General features: G+C 41.7%; 2 protein-coding genes and 1 long non-coding RNA gene across 9 annotated transcripts in view; all 3 read right to left on the bottom strand.

The window, feature by feature from the left end:
* Positions 1-834, bottom strand: part of jakmip2 (janus kinase and microtubule interacting protein 2) — a 50,672-nt gene extending 49,838 nt beyond the window's left edge. Inside the window, exon 1 of one of the 4 annotated variants that reach the window (XM_052529577.1) lies at positions 681-834. The gene's annotated coding sequence lies outside the window, so the exon portion shown is untranslated. The remainder of the gene's footprint in view (positions 1-680) is intronic. The other 3 variants (XM_052529578.1, XM_052529579.1, XM_052529580.1) reach the window with 3 other exon arrangements.
* A 5,017-nt stretch (positions 835-5,851) lies between these two features.
* p4ha2 (procollagen-proline, 2-oxoglutarate 4-dioxygenase (proline 4-hydroxylase), alpha polypeptide 2) overlaps positions 5,852-23,048 on the bottom strand; it is a 68,000-nt gene continuing 50,803 nt past the window's right edge. For 2 of the 4 annotated variants that reach the window (XM_035779679.2, XM_035779678.2), the window contains exons 7-15: positions 21,518-21,717; positions 14,960-15,136; positions 14,702-14,772; positions 14,508-14,607; positions 13,922-13,975; positions 12,411-12,476; positions 7,823-7,891; positions 7,499-7,595; positions 5,852-6,527 (exon numbers count right to left, since the gene is read on the bottom strand). In XM_035779679.2, coding sequence (XP_035635572.1) covers positions 6,457-6,527; positions 7,499-7,595; positions 7,823-7,891; positions 12,411-12,476; positions 13,922-13,975; positions 14,508-14,607; positions 14,702-14,772; positions 14,960-15,136; positions 21,518-21,717 — 905 coding nt within the window. In that variant the 3' untranslated portion in view covers positions 5,852-6,456. Of the gene's footprint in view, positions 6,528-7,498; positions 7,596-7,822; positions 7,892-12,410; positions 12,477-12,523; positions 12,578-13,921; positions 13,976-14,507; positions 14,608-14,701; positions 14,773-14,959; positions 15,137-21,517; positions 21,718-23,048 lie in introns of all 4 variants that reach the window. The other 2 variants (XM_035779680.2, XM_035779681.2) reach the window with 2 other exon arrangements.
* LOC127933094 (uncharacterized) lies at positions 18,625-19,067 on the bottom strand. Its single transcript, XR_008147347.1, has 2 exons — positions 18,883-19,067; positions 18,625-18,786 (listed from the first exon to the last, which is right to left on the bottom strand). It is a non-coding gene; the product is annotated as an uncharacterized LOC127933094 (long non-coding RNA).

Here is a 23,048-nt window from a genome sequence, read left to right on the forward strand (position 1 = left end):
ATGGGCCTGCCTATGTGCTGGCCTATGAATATCAAACAAAACAATAAGCATACCAGATGGCCCGGGACAGGTAAATGATGGCGACAACAGCACTAACAGTTAGCACTATGCTATTGCTAGTGAAAAATAGCAATTCACAGCTGGTTTTTCAACAACCGATGAGGATTTATCTAACATATGTCCATTGGCAGATATCAGTTACAGTAGCTAACAGAAAGACAGGTGTTGTCAACGCATCGTCTAAATTCATATTTTAAAATGGCCCTGACCATAACATGCCAGCCAACAGCAATTTCCTCGTAATATTTGAAGGGCTGTATCTGTATGCGTCCTAATGCACAGGCCAAGATTGTTACTTCCCGACAATACAGTTCCTTCCGAACGTAACAAACCTCAGTGCTTCCGACAGATACGTTTAAATACTTAACAATTATCCAATACATTCATTGTGAAAAGCATAAGATGACATATGCCTAATAATACATTGAGGCAATGCAATGTCCTGACATACGCTTGACGATAACGACAGTAATAACACAAACATGACGCTTGCTCTTCCTGAGGATTCCTATCAACCTGCTGTAAAAACATATCTCTCTCCTATCGCTCTCTCTTATTTATAGCTGGTCCAACATTTAAAATAACAACTTAACATTTTAATAGAAACCAAGCGTTCTTACCGTGTAATTAATCTCCACAATGTATTAAGGCCTGAGGTTTTTATACCCGTCTCCATGGCCCTTGGTTTTTCCTCCGCTGCTGATCAGCATCAGCAGCCTTACAATGAATTGAGAGCGATGATGCTACGAGACCCCGCCCTCCTTCCCGTGCAGCGAGAACGAGCTCACGGACTTCAGCACCCGGGAACTGCAGTGTCTGTAACTCCACCATTTCTAAACCCCCGTTCTGTGGGTTATTTGCCATACCCGAAGAGGAAGCTTGTACACAAGATATACACGGACCTAGTCTCAGTTTCTTTCTTCTTTACCTCCTCTCCATCCCCCGTTCGCGGAAACGGTGTCAACCGCTCATAGACAAAAGGATAACAAGCAGCCAGAAGCCCTTTCGTCGCAGTGGAGTCAGCCATCACTGTCGCTTTCAGATAGGGCGTTAGGCAAATAAACAATATAAATGGCAAGGCTAGGCCATTTATTGAGGATGAAGACACTGCCTTCCGTTCACTACATATATAGCCTAATAGGCCTGCTTGGCCATACAATATAAATATCCCACCTACCTGTAAAATATAATATGCTAAAAGTGTCTCAAAGTTACTTTTTAAAAAATGTAACAACATAAATCAGTCAGTGTCAGTTACATGTAGATGCCCAACTGGCTGTCTACACACTGGTTGAGTCCAAGTTGTTTCCACGTCATTGTTGAACCAAGGTGGAACAGACATTGAATTGAAGTCTGTGCCCAGTGGGTGGTATGCTGCTATTCTGCTAAAAACCTAACATTCTGGGAACATGTGAGAGTTTTCCCTTACAATGATGAACTAAATATGACATTGATTTAGTAATGATTCACAAGAAGTCATGATGGGTTATGTAGCCTGGTCAAGACACAGATGTAGCCTACTGTACTGTATGCTCCTCAACATCCCACTGGGCACAGACATCAATTCCACGTTGGTTCAGTTATTTAATTCAAAATTCAACAGGCAGTCACACATTTGAGCTATCTTTTTTTGCGGGTGCATGGTAACAGTTGAATAAAATTTGAGAAAAAAGGAACCAGCACACTGGTCTTGATAGTATCACTGCTTTTCAAGCTCTGATGAAGGCTGTGATGCCGATACATAAAGCTTATTAAAGAGCAGTGATACTATTAAGAGCAGTGTGCTGGTTCCTTTTTTTGTCATTTTATTCAGTTATTTGATTAAAATGATGTGTAAACAACATTGAAAAATGTAAATATGTCCAAATGTAAGCATAGTAAAGCACTGTCAATACCACCAATCAGTATCTGTAATAATGAGGATATGGGTTGATTCATCAGTGACTGTAACACTACAGAGGGAGAGTTCAACAGACCTGCAATGACAACGGACTGCCACCCCATGGCAGCTTTCTGAACAGCTGATAGTCCACTCCAATTAGGCTGCAGGAAATCTGAAATCTCACATATTACCAGTGCTTGACTTGGGATGAAAGAGGCACAGGAGTATTTTTTCAAGACAGTCCAGTGCTTGGCATTGTGCATGGTGATCTTAGGCTTGTGTGCGGCTGCTCGGTCATGGAAACCCATTTCATGAAGCTCCCGACGAACAGTTATTGTACTGACATTGCTTCCAGAGGAAGTTTGGAACTCTGTACTGAGTGTTCAATGACGTTCTCTGTAGACTCTCTGCTAATAGCCTGTGAGCAGTGGCTTTAGGGTTTGTCCTTACTTGACCATGACCAATGGGGCCTATTCCTCCCTCCCCCAGCAAACAGGAAGAACCCCGCGGGACCTTAACCCAACTCTACCAGATGCAGACCAGACATGGAGACAACTGTCTAATGTTTTGTACTTGTCTCATTGGATGGAAACATGGTACCTAAACCAGTACACGTATTGTCTCTACATTCTCCATAACAGGGATGTAAAGACATTTGTGCATAACATTTGAGAGAAATAAGCTTTTTCTGCATATAGACAATTTCTGGGATCTTTTAATTCAGCTCATGAAACATGGGACCAACACATTACATGTTGTGTTTATATTTTTGTTCAAATGATTACTAAGTAAACTACTTCAGGCCTACATTTTTTTTAAATACATGTTTTACATTACTCTGGTGTGAGTAGCCATAGCAACTGCTCCATTTCAAATCAAAGTGTATTTGTCACCTGCACCGAATACAACATGTGTAGACCTTACAGTGGTGACATGCTTACTTACAGGCTCTAACCAATAGTGCAAAAAAGGCATTAGGTGAACAATAGGTAGGTAAAGAAATAAAACAACAGTAAAAAGACAGGCTATATACAGTAGCGAGGCTATAACCGCTGTGAGGCTATATACAGTTTAGAGGATATAAAAGTAGCGAGGCTACATACAGACACCGGTTAGTCAGGCTGGTTGAGGTAGTATGTACATGTAGATATGGTTAAAGTGACTATGCATATATGATGAACAGAGAGTAGCAGTAGTGTAAAAGAGAGGTTGTCCGGTGGTGGGTGGGACACAATGCAGACAGCCCGGTTAGCCAATGTGCGGGAGCACTGGTTGGTCGGCACAATTGAGGTAGTATGTACATGAATGTATAGTTAATGTGACTATGCATATATGATAAACAGAGAGTAGCAGAAGTGTAAAAAGAGGGGTTGGGGGGAGGGTCACAATGCAAATAGTCCGGATAGCCATTTGATTACCTGTTCAGGAGTCTTATGGCTTGGGGGTAAAAACTGTTGAGAAGCCCTTTTTGTCCTAGACTTGGCACTCCGGTACTGCTTGCCATGCGGTAGTAGAGAGAACAGTCTGTGGCTGGGGTCTTTGACAGTTTTTAGGGCCTTCCTCTGACACCACCTGCTGTTGAGGTCCAGGATGGCAGTCAGCTTAGCCCCAGTGATGTACTGGGCCATACGCACTACCCTCTGTAGTGCCTTGCGGTCGGAGGCCAAGCAATTGCCGTACCAGGCAGTGATGCAACCAGTCAGGATGCTCTCGATGTTGCAGCTGTAGAACCTTTTGAGGATCTCAGGACCTATGCCAAATCTTTTTAGTTTCCTGAGGGGGAATAGGCTTTGTCGTGTCCTCTTCACGACTGTATTGGTGTGCTTGGACCATTCTAGTTTGTTGTTGATGTGGACACCAAGGAACTTGAAGCTCTCAACCTGCTCCACTACAGCCCCTGTAGTCCAAAATCATCTCCTTAGTCTTGGTTACGTTGAGGGATAAGTTGTTATTCTGGCACTACCCGGCCAGGTCTCTGACCTCCTCCCTATAGGCTGTCTCGTCGTTGTAGGTGTTGTGTCGTCTGCAAACATAATGATGGTGTTGGAGTCGTGCCTGTCCATGCAGTTGTGGGTGAACAGGGAGTACAGGAGGGGGCTGAGCACGCACCCCTGGGGAGCTCCAGTGTTGAGGATCAGTGTGGCAGAGGTGTTGCTATCTATCCTCACCACCTGGGGGCAGCCCGTCATGAAGTCCAGGATTCAGTTGCAGAGGGAGGTGTTTAGTCCCAGGATCCTTAGCTTAGTGATGAGCTTTGAGGTTACTATGGTGTTGAGCGCTGAGCTGTAGTCAATGAAGAGCATTCTCACATAAGTGTTCCTTTTGTCCAGGTGGGAAAGGGCAGTGTGGAGTGCAATGGAGATTGCATCATCTGTGGATCTATTTGGGCGGTATACAAATTGGAGTGAGTCTTGGGTTTCAGGGATAATGGTGTTGATGTGAGCCATTACCAACCTTTCAAAGCACTTCATGGCTACGGACGTGAGTGCTACGGGTCTGTAGTCATTTAGGCAGGTTGCCTTTGTGTTCTTGGGCACAGGGACTATGGTGGTCTGCTTGAAACATGTTGGTATTACAGACTCAATTGTGTTCAACTCATGTTGAAAATGTCAATGAAGACACCTGCCAGTTGGTCAGAACATGCCCGGAGCACACGTCCTGGTAATCTGTCTGGCCCCGCAGCCTTGTGTATGTTGACCTGTTTAAATAGGTCTTATCCAAAGCACAGTCATGTGTGCATACATGGAGTGGCGTGAACCCATCACACAGTGCCATGCTCTACCAACTGAGCTACAGAAGGACAGTCTGATGTGCTGGAGAGCGTGATCATGCATGCCTGATGTCTCATGCATGCCTCAAAGCGAGCATTGAAGTGATTTAGCTCGTCTGGGAGGCTCGTGTCACTGGGCAGCTCGCGGCTGTGCTTCCCTTTGTAGTCTGTAATAGTTTCCAAGCCCTGCCACATAAGATGAGTGTCAGAGCCGGTGTAGTATGATTCAATCTTAGCCCCGTATTGACACTTTGCCTGTTTGATGGTTCGTCGCAGGGCATAGCGGGATTTCTTTTAAGCTTCCGGGTTAGAGTCCCGCACCTTGAAAGCGGCAGTTCTACCCTTTAGCTCAGTGCGAATGTTGCCTGTAATCCCTGCATTAAAGTCCCCGGCTACTAGGAGCGCCGCCTCTGGGTGAGTGGTTTCCAGTTTGCTTATTTCCTTGTGCCGAAATTTGGCTGCTCCATTTGGCTGCTCCTCAGCGCCAAGAGACTGTGCCTATACAGTGTACACACGGCTGATAAGATTTTGGCAATGAAAGCAGTCCTATTTACCCAGAGTCTGAATAACTCATGACATAGACATATATAATTGTGCATATCTCTGCTTGCATCTTAGGTAAGTGACTGGTTACAACTGGAGTGAGACACGCCGAGACTGAGCCGGGGGAGGGGGAAAATTACAAAACAAAAATATTACTATATTAAGCCTACAATTTTTTTATTAAATGCTCCACACATGACATATTTCTCGTCCTTTCTGGTCCTGCATCTTTTGCATATTCTGACCTATAGAAAATAGTACAACAATGATATAGCAAATTAAGATGTGTGATGCAAGCCTTTTGTTTTGATGACAAAACAAAGTAGCCTTCAGACCTGTGGAAGTCTTGTCTTTCAGGGTCCAGCTCCAACTGAGAGGTTGAATACCATGTGCCTTTGTTTTTGTTGTTGTTGAAGGGGTAAGGGGGTGGGCTCTAGATGATTCTATCAACCAATCAGACCTGTATGTAAATATATTCAAATTTATATCACCACGCCAACACAGTCGGACTGAACATTTCAGTGGCCCAAGGAGGCTCACTGAGATTTAGTAGACAAAGTGATGATTGAAAAATAAAATGAAAAGGACTGAATTGGGGCATTCATAAAAGACACTGTTTATTGTGGTTCACATTTTCCATTTTTAAAAATGTCACAATGATACGGTGTAATAATTTAATCAGTCTGTAAATGCAAATGTAGTGGACAGAAAACAGTAAGTTCTCATTGGGTTGTGCTGTCAGTATGTGATTATGCATGTCATTTTTTTGAAACAAAAAATCATAATGCTAAACAAAACAAGAAATTAGAGCCTTTAACGCTACATACCCACAGTATATGCACATATCCACCTCCTTTTATCTGCATAGGTACTGAAGAGTCAAGACTCAACTCCATGTTAAAAGCCAGAATGGATACCACAGTAGGGTGTGTGTGTGTGTGTGTGTGTGTGTGTGTGTGTGTGTGTGTGTGTGTGTGTGTGTGTGTGTGTGTGTGTGTGTGTGTGTGTGTGTGTGTGTGTGTGTGTGTGTGTGTGTGTGTGTGTGTGTGTGTGTGTGTGAGTGAGTGAGTGAGTGAGTGAGTGAGTGAGTGAGTGAGTGAGTGAGTGAGTGAGAGAGAGAGAGAGAGAGATCAATAAAATGTTCAGGCACTGTAGGTAGAGTGTACACCTCCAGTCTGAGGTCAGTGGTGAGAGGTTCGGTTCAGTCCACTTCTGTCAGGCCACATTGCCTCCTAAACTCTTGACCTCGCTCATGGATCCATTTGTTGGACACTGGCAACAGAGAGAAATATAAAATGTCAGTGCCAATCTCAATTCTCTCCAATGTGCCAGACTAAGGGCTCTCCAATGTGCCAGACTAAAACCTACTACTAACGGAACGACTCAAAGCTTAAAGTTTTATTGTCACGTGCACGATTACAGTGAAATTCCTTTCTTGCAAACTCTTTTCCCAACAATGCAGTAATCAATATATAGTACTATAAAGTAAAGTAGAACAAAAACACATGATAAACAGATACAAGAACAGAGCTAGCTAACCAAGCAAACCAGATGACAGGTTTCAATACAACCTCACCAGATCAAATTAATGCTAGCTCATGTTAGCTAGCAGACTTGTTTCAACTTTGATTTGCAAGCTAATGTTAGCTAACGTTAGCTAGCTATCATTCAAGGACTGACTGTTCTCATAAAAGTGTATTGTGCAGTGCAAAAATAAATGAAGGATCCATCTATAGTGGTAATTCGTGTCATGTCTGACTACTGCAGTACTGCTTGTCATTGTGATAGCTAACAGTCAGCAACAAGCCCAGACAACCTGGCTAAACGTGCTGTCAGCATCCAGCGGTGATTAGCTGGCAGTTGCTTAGTAAAACTGGGCTGTGAAACTGGGCCTCAACCCAGCTCGAATGTATCCCTAATTTGGCCTTAATTCAAAGTGCCAGTGGAAATGGGGTTAAGGGCTCTGTTGAAACGTACTACTACCAGGAAGACTCCACTCACAGGTAAAGGCTTCCTATTATCAAAGTAAGTGTATGTGCCATCAGAAGTTTGTAAACAAAAACACTGCCGTAACATTGCTATGAAGGTTTGATTGCAGCCTACATGAGGGATACATTAGAGAAACACAAGGAAGACTGACTAGGAAGTAGTCAAAGAAACACATCAAATGACTGACACCAATAAACATATTGAGATTAGAGAGGCTGCTTGTGTGTTAAGATTAAACTCTCCATCTGACTCACCCCATTTACTTCCTACTAACACAGGACAGGCAGCGTGTCTGGTCCTGTAGTCTCCCTCTCCACTCCTAAAGAGGTTGTACCAGAAGACTGCAGTTCCCTGTGGACACACATTGAGAAGACATACCCTGTTCAGTACATGTAAGTCACCACTGCATCAACGTAATGGCTCACTATAAGATAGTGTGGGCCCTCTCAACCAAGGCTAACATTGTATGATGGCTACGGCTAGGAGTTTTCTCTGACCTTGTGACCTGACCAATAGTTTTTCCTGGCCCCTAGTGCTGAGGGCTGTGCTTGACAGCAGTCACATTGTTTATATCTCACCTTTTTGGGATAGATAGCTGCTCCAAAGTCTGGGAACACAGTGGCTCCTCCAGCTTCAACATCACTCATCTGTCAGGGAAAAGACTGCCTTGTGAGCTGGCTTCACTGAAGTACTCCACCTAATACCATTTACTGTATTCTGCTTCTCTAAGGGATGTGTTCTGTATTTACATAAAAAAATGTAATGTAACAGGCGTAATCATACAAATTATAGTTTCCAAGTTGTAAAAATATATCTGTAGCAATTCTAAAGTTTACTGAAGATCTGAAGAATGGTTTTGAAAGTCTTGAAGTCTTGAAACTATGACAACATTGTTTAATAACACTAAACATAACACCAAATCCATAATAACCAGTCATTCAACTAGACAGAAGTGCAGTATAAAAAGTAGTCATCCAAAAGCGCTGTAGTTCTGCAAAGCATGGCATTCTACCTCTATTTACACACTCACATCATATTTACAGTATTAGCATGGGCCAATAAATGAGATAGCATGTTATGGTGTACTGTAGGGCAGGGGAGGGCAATTCCAGTCCTTTTCTCACCACCATCTACTGTAACAATGTTAGTGGCCGTGTCCAAATACCCATACTTGCATCCTAAATAGTAGGCCGTTTGGGTATGCGAAAAAATGAAGTTTAATAGTATGCAGTATTTCGAAAATCGAGCATACATTGTACTATAAATGCCTGAATATCGTACTCGTTTCGGCTTTGACAACAGCTGATCAATTATATAAATCAACGAGAAGTGGGAAACAACACAATCGCAGATGATGCATTCTCAGAGCTGTTATATGTATATGAACAAGTCATTTTGTTATTATTTCTTAACTTATACTATAATTTGATTTAGAACAGTTACTGTTTGATATATTCATTTCCTTTAAGCATTTACTCATATTTAAACCTATTGTGTACGTTTCCTCACCGTAATATTAATTTAATATGTTATTGAGATTCATTGAGTATATTTGTTTATCTTGTTCATGTGAAATCACTACCATGTATGTTTTTGTTACCGAGTTAACTGTCCTTGTTAACCATCCCATTCTTACATACTCAACCTTATCCATCTTCATTGATCTTCAACAATTCAACTGAAATAATAAACCGGACAACAGCCCTTTGAACATCAAACTACGCCGCTATAACCACACTGTAAATGAGCTACAGGCATTTTTTTAATTTTTTGACTCTTAGAACTGTTAAGGCTCCATGGATAGATGAGAAATTGAAAAACTGTATGGTTGAAAGAGATGGGGCAAAAATATAGGCTAAATGGCTGCACATCTGACTAGCTGACTTAATGCAAATTGAGAAGTTATGTGACTAATCATTAACATGTATTGATCACATTTTGACTAACACTGCAGATATTTGCTTTAAAGCGGTATCCAAATCCATAGGATGTAGTGATCACAATATAATAACGATATCTAGGAAAACCAAAGTTCCAAAGGCTGGGCCTAATATAGTGTATAAGAGGTCATACAATAAGTTTTGTAGTGATTCATATGTTGATGATGTAAATAATATTTGTTGGTCTGTGGTGTGTAATGAGGGGCAACCAGATGCTGCACTTGACACATTTATGAAACTACTTATTCCAGTTACTAATAAGCACACACCCATTAAGAAAATTATTGTAAAAACTGTTAAATCCCCTTGGATTGATGAGGAATTGAAAAATTGTATGGTTGAGAAGGATGAGGCAAAAGGTATGGCAATTAAGTCTGGCAGCCCAACTGATTAGCAAACATACTGCAAATTAAGAAATCATGTGACTAAACTAAATTAAAATAAACTACACTATGAAACAAATATAAATTATATAAAGAATGATAGTAAAAAGGCTAGGGGCAACTTAAATGAAATTTAAATGAAAAAGGCAACTCGGCTCCTTCATTTATTGAATCAGATGGCTCATTCATCACAACGCCCACTGATATTGCAAACTACTTTAATGACTTTTTCATTGGCAAGATAAACAAACTTAGGGATGACATGCCAGCAACAAACGCTGACACTACACATCCATGTATATTGGACCAAATTATGAAAGACAAGAATTGTACTTTTGAATTCCGTAAAGTCAGAGTGGAAGAGGTGAAAATAGTATTGTTGTCTATCAACCAAACACCAGGGTCTGACAATCTAGATGGAAAATTACTGCGGATAATAGCAGACGATATTTGCTTCTCCTATTTGCCACATCTTCAATTTAAGCCTAATAGAGAGCCCTCGGGCCTGGAGGGAAGCTAAAGTCATTCCGCTACCCAAGAAAAGCAAAGCCCGCTTTACTGGCTCAAATAGCCAACCAATCAGCCTGTTACCAACCCTTAGTAAAATTCTGGGAAAAAAATTGTGTTTGACCAGATACAATGTTATTTCACAGTAAACAAATTGACAACAGAATTCCAGTATGCTTATAGGGAAGGACATTCAACAAACACAGCACTTACACAAATGACTGATGATTGGCTGAGAGAAATTGATGATAAAACGATTGTGAGGGCTGTCTTGTTAGACTTCAGTGCAGCTTTTGACATTTTTGATCATAGTCTACTCTTGGAAAAATGTATGTGTTATGGCTTTACACCCCCTGCTATAATGTGGCTAAAGAGTTACTTGTCTAACAGAACACAGAGGGTGTTCTTTAATGGAAGCCTATCAAACATAATCCAGTTAGAATCAGGAATTCCCCAGGGTAGCTGTTTAGGCCCCTTGCTTTTGTCAATTTTTACTAACGACATGCCACTGAATTTGAGTAAAGCCAGAGTTTCCATGTATGTGGATGGCTCAACACTATACACGTCAGCTACGACAGCGACTGAAATTACTGCAACACTCAACAAAGAGCTGCAGTTAGTTTCAGAGTGGGTGGCAAGGAATAAACTGGTCCTGAACATCTCTAAAACTAAGAGCATTGCATTTGGTACAAATCATTCCCTAAGTTCTAGACCTCAGCTGAATCTGGTAATGAATGTTGTGGCTGTTGATCAAGTTGAGGATACTAAATTACTTGGCGTTACCTTAGATTGTAAACTGTCATAGTAAAAACATATAGATTCAATGGTTGTAAATATGGGGAGAGGTCTGTCCATAATAAAGAGATGCTCTGCTTTTTTAACACCACATTCCAAAAAGCCCTGCAGTCCTTTTGTCTTATCTTCATTATTGTCCAGTCGTGTGGTCGAGTGCTGCAAGGAAAGACCTAGTTAAGCTGCAGCTGGCCCAGAACAGAGCTGCACGTCTTGCTCTTCATTGTAATCAGAGGGCTGATATAAATACTATACATGTCAGTCTTTCTTGGCTAAGAGTTGAGGAGAGATTGACAGCATCACTTCATCTTTTTATTCGAAACATTGTTGAAAATCCCAAATAGTTTGCATAGTCAACTTACACACAGCTCTGACACACACACTTACCCCACCAGACATGCCACCAGGGGTCTTTTCACAGTCCTCAAATCCAGGACAAATTCAAGAAAGTGTACAGTATTATATAGAGCCCTTATTGTATGGAACTCTGTTCCATCTCATATTTCTCAAATAAACAGAAAACCTGATTTCAAAAAACAGATAAATTAACACCTCTTGGCACAACGCCTCTCCCTTATTTGACCTAGATAGTTTGTGTATGTATTGGTATTGATATGTAGGCTACATGTGTCTTTAAAAAAAACAATGTTTAATTGATGTAGTTCTGTCCTTGAGCTGTTCTTGTCTATTAATGTTCTGTATTATGTTGTGTTTCATGTTTTGTGTTGGACCCCAGGAAGAGTAGCTGCTGCTTTTTGGGACATCATCTCTGTGTTTTAATGGACACCACCATGATAGCCCTAACTCAAACCAGCAGTTATAGCAAGATCAAGTATGTTGACCACCACAACTCCAATCAGTTTCTATACTACGGTATAGTTGGCTGTGATAGTCTGGCTATAATGTGATAGGCTGTTTATAGCCAGACTGAGTAGGCCTATAACTCCATTCCTATTATTTTCAGAGTTTAGAGAAAATAACTATTATCAGGCTGGTTAATGCGATGCATGTCTGTTGAATTTGAAAAAGAAATACACCCACACTCAGTTCCGCCCCACCTACTCAGCCTGTCAGGAGTCGCTACTGCATTGCGGCCGTGGCATGCTGTATACTTTTTACTAACCGGTACGTGATAAATAGTATGCGATGACGAGTACATAGTATGCAGTTTAAGTATCTAGCACACTAGTATGTGTATTCGGGCACGGCCAGTGATTTTATGAGTATGCGGTAACATTGATTGACATTCCATGTTTCTCAACCATTTGGCAATCAATTGAATTCCAATATTGAAATGGAGGTCATGGATCTGCGAAAAACAATTATGTAAAACAGAGAGCCACAAAGAAGAATCTAATGGCTCTATTCAATCTGTTAAGGTAATTGCCGATTGAGCCGACATATGCAGCATTCAACGTGAATGCAGACTCCGCTAAAGCGGGAACATTGCCTTTAAATTTCAATCACGCTGTAATGTTGAATAGAGCCCTAAATCATTAGCTGCTACTGTAAGTTGACAGCAGCAACTGGATTCCCATACTTACGTAATTTAAAAAAGTAGCCACACGATTTCCAGTGCCTAATGTTTTGAAAGCATCAGGTTCCTCTTTCTATGAAGTAAAACACAAGTTGAATACACACAGGGACATGTACTTACGTAGTTCAGGAAGGTAGCAAGTCTATTTCCATCGACCATGATGTCCTGAGGACGCTGCAACAAATGTTTATAACTTTTAACCCAGACTAAAATGTCCCTAGTATCCCGCCATTAAAGAAATCCTTTGTGACCAAAATGATTGTTAATATCTGTTTGACTTAATTTAGTTATTGAAAATCATTGGGATAAATTGACTAATTTCACAAAAATATGAGCAACAATTTAATATTTAGTATATTAAATATAATCTAATATTGAATCCTTTGATTATAGATTAGATTAAGTGGATATATTTTCATGTAGTCCAATTGATACAGTACGTTGTGCACTTCAACTGGGTGCCGCTAAGAATCAGTGGAGACACTGTCTACCACTGGGTTGAGGACCTGAGCATCTTGCGTGCAGTCTGAAATCTTCCTGAATCTTCCGGAAGAAACATACTCACTGAATATAAAACCTGAGGTCCCCAAGGCTCAAAATGCAATCTTCATCATGCTGTGATCTGCATGCCAACAACTTCAAACCAGCTTCTGACGTTGTGTTGAATGTCTTGTTTTTTGCATGATTCACTATTTCTTCTCAAGTAAATTGAACTTGATAACTTTTTGTGTGTGCACATGTATTTGTTTACACATGTATTTGTCTAAACTTAAATTGAGATTTTTCACTTCAAAGTAAAAAATGTCCTCGACTAATAAATGTTATAAAATTCAAATGAATTTTGTTGGAGGTAAGGATTCTTGTTTATGATGTTGTTTATTTCACCTGTGGTAGGTTGCAGTTGCCTACAGGGTAAAAAAAAAACAGAACATTCTGCTCCGTTGCACTCCATTGTAAAATGCAAGGCTGCCAATATATCTGTACATACTGTTCCTAACTATTCTTACTCTACTAGGAATATGGCCTCTGAGTTATTCTCCTTCTAGGAATATGCCCTTGGGGTTATGGACGTGGTTGAACTGTCATCTAGGTCTCCTTTGGAAATCTGCCATTTAAGAATTCAGGGCCCCTCTTGGATACACACACTCTATCTGTGCCACAAATGACACTGTATTCCCTTTACTCGATAGTGCACTACTTAAGGAGTAGGTTGCCATTTGGGAAGCAGACTCTAGCAGTCAGTGAGAGCCAGAATCCCCCTAATTTTACAGGTCCACATTGACCTTTGACACTGTCTTGCATGTTGACAGCTAAATGTGCAGCTCTAATACATTTTTAGGTCAACATATATTGTCATTGTAATGGAGAAAAACAACATAAGCAAGTGGCGTGTGGCTACACGTGTGAAAGCGTACTTCTCTATAGATCACAGCAGGATAAACGACTACATGACTGTTGCATCCCTTCCCAGATGCAACAGAGAGCACACTTTAGTCCCCGTCTAGAGGTTACCCTTACCCTGGAGAAATCAAAATGTGGCTCGTATTGTCCTCCGACCCCATAGTTAGCAATCTGTTTAGTGAGACAAAGAGTAGAAGCTAAGTTATTGGACAACCTCTGGGCCTCATTTTTCAGAAGTTAACTGATCGGGTTTCTTGAATCAGATAGGATTAAAGTCGTAGAAATATAATTAACAGAATGGGCGTCCCCATTCAAGTCAATGATACGCCTGTTCTATTCATCCTATTTCTATGCATTTAATCAAATCCGATTGCCGAAATCCGATCAGATAACTTTTGAAGCCTGAAGTTTACAACGACTCACACAAAACCAGATGACTATTAAATGATCAGCTAAGTTTCACAAAGTGAAGAGTGGTATTCTAACATGATGCCCAATGTTGATATGAGTGTAACAGGTAAACTACAGTATACCCCTGTCTAACACGATATGTATAGTTATCTATGTCTACCAGGTAGGCTCATCGCCGCAGGAAGTAGGGGTGCTGAGGGGATTGCAGCACCATCTGATAAGTTGAAATTAACGCCCCAGCCCCCTCCCACGGCCATGGGTAGACTGTATGTATTATGTATGTGATCGGTACCTGGAGTAGTTCGGCAGTCTGCGTTGTCAGGCCTGTGATGTCCTCTATCCTTTGGTTGACGCGTTCAATAACAGGGTCGTCTTCCCCCTCCAGCCACGCACTGAAGGACAAGACATCCACTGACTCAACCCAACAACATGACTCATTCACCCAGAGATGAGTCATGACTAAACATGATCTACATAATGACTCACCTTTTGGATACCCTGTAGTTTGCTGTGGTCAGAATGCCTGTTATGGGGTCTCTAACAGTAGCTCTTGCAAGCTATACAAAGACATATAGAGTATAAATTAATATTGACATCATAGTGTGTTTCTGAGATATTCTCTCTCTTATGATAAGATGTTTCAATACTACCACTGAGACATACGGTATAGTATTCCATCTACTAACAGAGACAATCTAAGGTTATAGTGGAACTGGAACTGGCCCAGTTTGCTGCTCCTCTCACCCTGGGCTTGGCCAGCTCCTTGATCTTCTCTATCTCCTGGTCTGACAGAGCGTTGAGGTAGCGGACGATGTGTGGGCTGTCCCACTCATCCTCCTCCTTCATGGGCTGGAGCAGCAGACGAGGGTTCCTGTTCCCGTCATGGTAGCGGCAGTACAGCCGGCTGCGCCTCTCAGTGGTCTGGATGGGGTGGAGGGTGGAATGGGTTGGGAGTGTGAGTTAAAGTGGAATTCACATCTCTTCTCCAAAACCCTGTTAAGTTACCTCCCATCTCCTCTCCAGTGCTTAATTTGTAAATTGGGAGGTGCCGGAACGAAAATGGAGCTGAGTTGGGTGTGACCTGAGGGGTTCTGAGGTACCCGGAACACCAGAAAAAAAACAACTGTATAATAAAACATTGCATGCATATCATCGCTCTTGCGTGTTGGCATAGAGCAGTAGAGTGGAGGCACTTTCAGAAGCTGCACACACAGGGGGGGCCCTAGAGTCTGAGAAAAACTGGGCCATTTATGAATGCATTTCATGCAATTCGACAAATTTTTGATAATTGGTAACTTTAGCTGAATCTTTTTTAATACATCACATATGATCGAAATGACAGGGTACTTTCACACTGACACACTGAGAATCAGAGATCAATAAAAACGTCCTTGTCTCTAATCCATCTGTAGCCTAGACCGAGGTGTGTGGAGACACACATAATGTACAATATGAGGAGGAAATTATAGTCCTAAAAAAGCTCTCCAGTTTCACTGACTCACCGAATGATGCGTAGCTCACTCTTTTGGCTGATGCGCTCGTGCCAAAAGCTTATATCGCTCTTGTTTAACTTTCTAAAACAATTCTCTTCACTCAATAGGCCTATTTGGAAGTTGATAACTATTTGGAAGCCTACAGTCAGATTAGTCATCTCTTTTCAGCAGGAACCATTTGCTTTCCAACTTGTGTTTTTCCCGCGATTGTATTCTAAATATTGCGAAAGGCTTGTTTTGGCGGCTGTATGCTGTTCACTGACAAATGTGCATTCCTGACTGTAGGCATGCCTTGTGATTGGGCTACACACAATCCACAGATAGGCAATAAAACATATATATTTTTTTACAAGCTATTGTTGATCCTCTGTGGCTAAATTATAGGTCTGCTCCTGGTGCAGTATTCTGAATTATTTAAATTATTTCTGAACAGACAGCAGTAATTCTATAACTTCGGCAAATGTATTTCAATGTATCAGGGGTGCTGAAGCACCTCCAGCCAGTGGTGTAAAGTACTTAAGTAAAAATACTTTAAAGTATGACTTAAGTAGTTTTTTGGGGTATCTGTACTTTACTTTATTATTCCCTTCTTTACAAATTTTACATCACTACAATCCTAAAGAAAACAATGTACTTTTTACTTCATACATTTTCCCTGACACGCAAAAGTATTTTTTACATTTGAATGCTAAGCAGGACAGGAAAATGGTCCAATTCACACACTTATCAAGCGAACATCCCTGGTCTTTCCTATTGCTTCTGATCTGGTGGACTCACTAAACATACATGCTATGTTTGTAAATTATGTTGAAGTGTTGGAGTGTGGCCCTGGCTATCCCTAAATAAAAAAGAAAATTATGCCGTCTGTTTTGCTTAATATAAGGAATTTGAAATTATTTATACTTTTACTTTTGATACTTAAGTATATTTTAGCAATTACATTTACTTTTGATACTTAAGTATATTTAAAACCAAATACTTTTAGACTTTTACTAAAGTAGTATTTTACTGGTTGACTCACTTTTACTTGAGTCATTTTCTATGAAGGGATCTAAACTTTTACAAGTATGACAATTGGGTACTTTTTACACCACTGACTCCAGCAACTACAGTGGCTTGTGAAAGTATTCATCCCACTTGGCATTTTTCCTACTATGTTGCCTTACAAGCTGGAATTCAAATGGATTTTTGGGGGGTTTTTGGTATCATTTGATTTACACAACATGCTACCACTTTGAAGATGCAATATATTTTTATTGTGATACAAACAGAAAACTTGAGTGTGCATAACTATTCACCCCCCTCAAAGTCAATACTTTGTAGAGCCACCTTTTGCAGCAATTATAGCTGCAATTCTCTTGGGGTATGTCTCTATAAGCTTGGCACATCTAGCCACTGGAATTTTTTCCCATTCTTCAAGGCAGAACTGCTCCAGCTCCTTCAAGTTGGATGGGTTCCGCTGGTTTACAGCAATATTTAAGTCATACCATAGATTCTCAATTGGATTGAGGTCTGAGCGTTGACTAGGTCATTTCAAGACATTTAAATGTGTCCCCTTAAAACACGCGAGTGTTGCTTTAGCAGTATGCTTCGGATCAATGTCCTGCTGGAAGGTGAACCTCCGTCCCAGTCTCAAATCTCTGGAAGACTGAAACAGGTTTCCCTCAAGAATTTCCCTGTAATTAGCGCCTTCCATCATTCCTTCAATTCTGACCAGTTTCCCAGTCCCTACCGATAAAAAACATCCCGACAGCATGATGCTTCCACCACCATGCTTCACTGTGGGGATTGTATTCTCGGGGTGGTGAGAGGTGTTGGGTTTGCGCCAGACATAGCGTTTCCTTGATGGCCAAAAAGCTTCATTTTAGTCTCATCTGACCAAATGGTCATATGTTTGGGAAGTTTGCCACATGCCTTTTGGCAAACATCCAAATGTGTTTGCTTATTTTTTTCTTTAAGCAATGGCTTTTTTCTGGCCACTCTTCTGTAAAGCCCAGCTCTGTGGAGTGTACGGCATAAAGTGGTCCTATGGACAGATACTCCAATCTCCGCTATGGAGCTTTGCAGCTCCTTCAGGGTTATCTTTGGTCTCTCTGTTGCCTCTCTGATTAATGCCCTCCTTGCTTGGTCTGTGAGTTTTGGTGTGCGGCCCTCTCTTGACAGGTTTGTTGTGGTGCCATATTCTTTCCATTTTTAATAATGGATTTAATGGTGTCTGTGGGATGTTCAAAGTTTCTGATCTTTTTTTATAACCCAACTCTGATCTGTATTTCTCCACAACTTTGTCCCTGACCTGTTTGGAAAGCTCCTTGGTCTTCATGGTGCCGCTTGCTTGGTGGTGCCCCTTGCTTAGTGGTGTTGCAGACTCTGGGGCCTTTCAGAACAGGTGTATATATACTGAGATCATGTGACAGATCATGTGACACTTAGATTGTACACAGGTGGACTTTATTTAACTAATTATGTGACTTCTGACAGTAATTGGTTGCACCAGATCTTATTTGGGGGCTTCATAGGAAAGTGGGTAAATACATATGCACGCACCACTATTCCATTTAGAATAGAAGTTGTTTTTTAAATTCCACTTCACCAATTTGGACTATTTTGTGTATGTCCATTACACTGTTCACACTGTTGTGGTCATCCTGTCTGGGTTGCGCCCCCCACTTGGGCCCCGGCGGAGATCTTTGTGGGCTATACTCAGCCTTGTCTCAGGATGGTAAGTTGGTGGTTGAAGATATTCCTCTAGTGGTGTGGGGGCTGTGCTTTGGCAAAGTGGGTGGGGTTATATCCTTCCTGTTTGGCCCTGTCCGGGGTGTCCTCGGATGGGGCCACAGTGTCTCCTGTCCCCTCCCGTCTCAGCCTCCAGTATTTATGCTGCAGTAGTTTGTGTCGGGGGCTAGGGTCAGTTTGTTATATCTGGAGTACTTCTCCTGTCCTAATTCGGTGTCCTGTGTGAATCTAAGTGTGCGTTCTCTAATTCTCTCCTTCTTTCTTTCTCTCTCTCGGAGGACCTGAGCCCTAGGACCATGCCCCAGGACTACCTGACATGATGACTCCTTGCTGTCCCCAGTCCACCTGGCCATGCTGCTGCTCCAGTTTCAACTGACCTGAGCCCTAGGACCATGCCCCAGGACTACCTGACATGATGACTCCTTGCTGGCCCCAGTCCACCTGGCCATGCTGCTGCTCCAGTTTCAACTGTTCTGCCTTACTATTATTCGACCATGCTGGTCATTTATGAACATTTGAACATCTTGGCCATGTTCTGTTATAATCTCCACCCGGCACAGCCAGAAGAGGACGGGCCACCCCACATATGCTCTCTCTAATTCTCTCTTTCTTTCTTTCTCTCTCTCGGAGGACCTGAGCCCTAGGACCGTGCCCCAGGACTACCTGACATGATGACTCCTTGCTGTCCCCGGTCCACTTGACTGTGCTGCTGCTCCAGTTTCAACTGTTCTGCCTTGTTATTATTCGACCATGCTGGTCATTTATGAACATCTTGGCCATGTTCTGTTATAATCTCCACCCGGCACAGCCAGAAGAGGACTGGCCACCCCACATAGCCTGGTTCCTCTCTAGGTTTCTTCCTAGGTTTTGGCCTTTCTAGGGAGTTTTTCCTAGCCACCGTGCTTCTACACCTGCATTGCTTGCTGTTTGGGGTTTTAGGCTGGGTTTCTGTACAGCACTTTGAGATATCAGCTGATGTACGAAGGGCTATATAAATACATTTGATTTGATTTGATTTGACATGAAATCCTAAAAAAATCCATTTAAATTACAGGTTGTAATGCAACAAAATGGGAAAAAGGCCAAGAGGGATGAATACTTTTTCAAGGCACTGTATGTTTCTACTTGTATTTGCATTTATTATGGTTCCCATTAGCTGTTGCCAGAGCAACAGCTACTCTTCCTGGGATCCAGCAAAATGAAGGCAGTTTATACAATTTTACAAAATATAACAATACATTTACAGATTTCACAACACACTGTGTGCCCTCGGGCCCCTACTGGACCACATATCTACAGTACTAAATTCATGTGTATGTATAGTGTGTATGTTATTGTGTGTGTGTGTGTGTGTATACATGTGTCTGTGCTAATGTGTGTGTTGCATCACAGTCCCCGCTGTTCCAGAAGGTGTTTTTTAAATCTGTTTTTTAAATCTAATTTTACTGCTGGCATGAATTACTTGATGTGGAATAGAGTTCCATGTAGTCATGGCTCTATGTAGTACTGTGTGCCTCCCATAGTCTGTTCTGGACTTGGGACTGTAAAGAGATCTCTGGTGGCATGTCTTTTGGGGTATGCATGGGTGTCAGAGTTGTGTGCCAGTAGTTTAGACAGACAGCTCGGTGCATTCAACATGTCAATACCTCTCATAAATAAAAGTAGTGATGAAGTCAATCCCTACTTCACTTTCAGCCAGGAGAGATTGACATGCATATTATTAATATTAGCTCTCTGTGTACATCCAAGGTCCAGCTGTGCTGCCCTGTTCTGAGACAATTGCAAGTCCTTTTTTTGTGGCACCTGACCACACGACTGAACAGTAGCCAAGGTGTGACAAAACTAGGGCCTGTAGGACCTGCCGTGTTGATAGTGTTGTTAAGAAGGCAGAGTATCGCTTTATTAAAAACAGACTTCTTCCCATCTCAGCTTTTACTGCATCAATATGTTTTGACCATGACAGTTTACAATCTAGTGTTACTCCAAGCAGTTTAGTCATCTCAACTTGCTCAATTTCCACATGATTTATTACGAGATTTAGTTGAGGTTTAGGGTTTAGTGAGTGTTTTGTTCCAAATACAATGCTTTTAGTTTTAGAAATATTTAGGGCGAACTTATTCCTTGCCACCCACTCTGAAACTAACTGCAGCTCTTTGTTGAGTGTTGCAGTCATTTCAGTCGCTGTAGTAACTGATGTGTATAGCGTAGTAACTGCGTTGTATAGCGTTGAGTCATCCGCATACATAGACACTCTGGCTTTAAAGTTAGTGGCATGTCATTAGTAAAAATTAAAAAGCAAGGGGCCTAAACAGCTACCCTGGGGAATTCTTGATTCTAACTGGATTATATTTGAGAGGCTTCCATTAAAGAACACCCTCTGTGTTCTGTTAGACAAGTAACTCTTTATCCACATTATAGCATGGGGTGTAAAGCCATAACACTCGTTTTTACATCAGCACTGTGAAATAGCATTGTATCTAGTCAATCACAGGTTTACTGAGGGTTGATGAAGATGCAAAGGTGGAGAGATGAATGTTGCAGGCTCATGTCTATCAGAGCAGAGAGATATCATAAAAAGGGAATCTCATTCCAGTTCTGTGAGAGATACAGGCGCAAGCTACTCTTACCACAGCAACGGTCACGCGTTGGTCTATAGGCTACAATGTTGCTCAAACCATAAACCCGGGCCGGCCCAACACGAATCAATTCTTAGAATATCAGGTACGTTTTCACATTATGTTTTTTAGGGGACAGGATAATTAAAGAGGAGGCAAATTGAATTAACCCTGATTGCTTTTTTGGAAATTTCTACATTGCACATAGTGAAAATTATTTTTCATACCACGAGAGGTACCGGGTCCTGGAAAATGGGTTCCGGAACAAAACAGTCCGGCAGGATCCAGCTCAAATTATGCACTAATCCCTCATTCATGTCACCACTCTGATAGTTTATTCATCATGGGCCTCTCTCTAGATTGACATTATCGAGGCATAGCCATACAAATTGTAAATCTAACTTTTGGCCATTACCCCTAATCAACTGTCATTGAAAAGTCTTAGACAATCAGTCTCTTACCATTTTGACTCCCTCTCCCCTGCACAGGGCCTCGTAGATCTCCCTTTCAGGCAGGTAGTCTTTGGGCCTCTTGTAGGTCCCCAGCTGGATGGGCTCCTCTGTGGCTGGCTCCTGGCCCTCCTGGTTCAGCTCGTTCAGCTGCTTGGACAGCAGCTTCTCAAAGTAACGCAGGTTTCCTCCTGCCCTCTGGTGGCTAGAGTCTGTAAGGACACCACGGGTCATGCAATTACGCAGACTAACAGGACATGGGAAATATATTAGAATCAGCATTAATTAATTGTGTGATTTCACAATTCGACAATGTGTAACTCTCATCACTGGTTTGAGTGAATAACAACGGTCTCTCTCTACATGCTACTAAAATATGTATTTTTAAAATTTTATTTTCAAGGATAGAAACACTTACATTGAATGTCTGAAATAAGATGCCCTCTTGTGGTCTTTAGAGTCAGTCAACTGCAGTTATTTCATAATTGCCATTATGTGTTATGAGATGAGAGGCAAGACTAGGGATTATATGGCAACATTGCATTCAGTTACAGTGCATTCGGAAAGTATTCAGACCCCTTGACTTTTTCCACATTTTGGTACATTACAGCCTTATTCTAAAATTTATTGAATATTTTTTTCCTCATCAATACACCATAATGACAAAGCAAAAAAACTGAAATATCACATTTACTTAAGTATTCAGACCCTTTACTCAGTACTTGTCTTGGCTATGCGCTTAGGGTCGTTGTCCTGTTGGAAGATTAACCTTCACCCCCCAGTCTGAGGTCCTGAGCTCTCTGGAATGGGTTTTCATCAAGGATCTCTCTGTACTTTACTCCGTTCATCTTTCCTTACTAGTCTCCTAGTCCCTGTCACTGAAAAACATCCCCACAGCATGATGCTGCCACCACCATGTTTCACCATAGGGATGGTGCCAGGTTTCCTCCAGACATGACACTTTCATCAGACCAGAGAATCTTGTTTCTCATGGTCTGAGAGTCCTTTAGGTGCCTTTTGCGGGCTGTCATGTGCCTTTTACTGAGGAGTGGCTTCCGTCTGGTAACTCTACCATAAAGGCCTGATTGGTGGAGTGCTGCAGAGAGGGTTGTTCCTCTCGAAGGTTCTCCAATCTCCACAGAGGAACTCTGGAGCTCTGTCAGAGTGATCATCGGGTTCTTGGTCACCTCCCTGATCAAGGCCCTTCTCCCCCAATTGGTCATTTTGGCCGGGCGGCTAGCTCTAGGAGGAATCTTAGTGGTTTCAAACTTCTTCCATTTAAGAATGATGGAGGCAACTGTGTTGTTGGGGACCTTCAATACTGCAGAAATGTTTTGGTACCCTTCCCCAGATCTGTGCCTCGACACAATTCCTTCGACTTGGCTTTTGCTCTGACATGCACTTTTAACTGTGGGACTTTACATAGACAGTTGTGTGTCTTTCCAAATCATGTCCAATCAATTGAATAGGTGGACTCCAATCAAGTTGTAGAAACATCTCAAGGATTATCAATGGAAACAGGATCATCCTGAGCTCAATTTCG

This window comes from Oncorhynchus keta, chromosome 11 (assembly GCF_023373465.1).
Source record: "Oncorhynchus keta strain PuntledgeMale-10-30-2019 chromosome 11, Oket_V2, whole genome shotgun sequence".
NCBI lineage: Eukaryota > Metazoa > Chordata > Actinopteri > Salmoniformes > Salmonidae > Oncorhynchus > Oncorhynchus keta.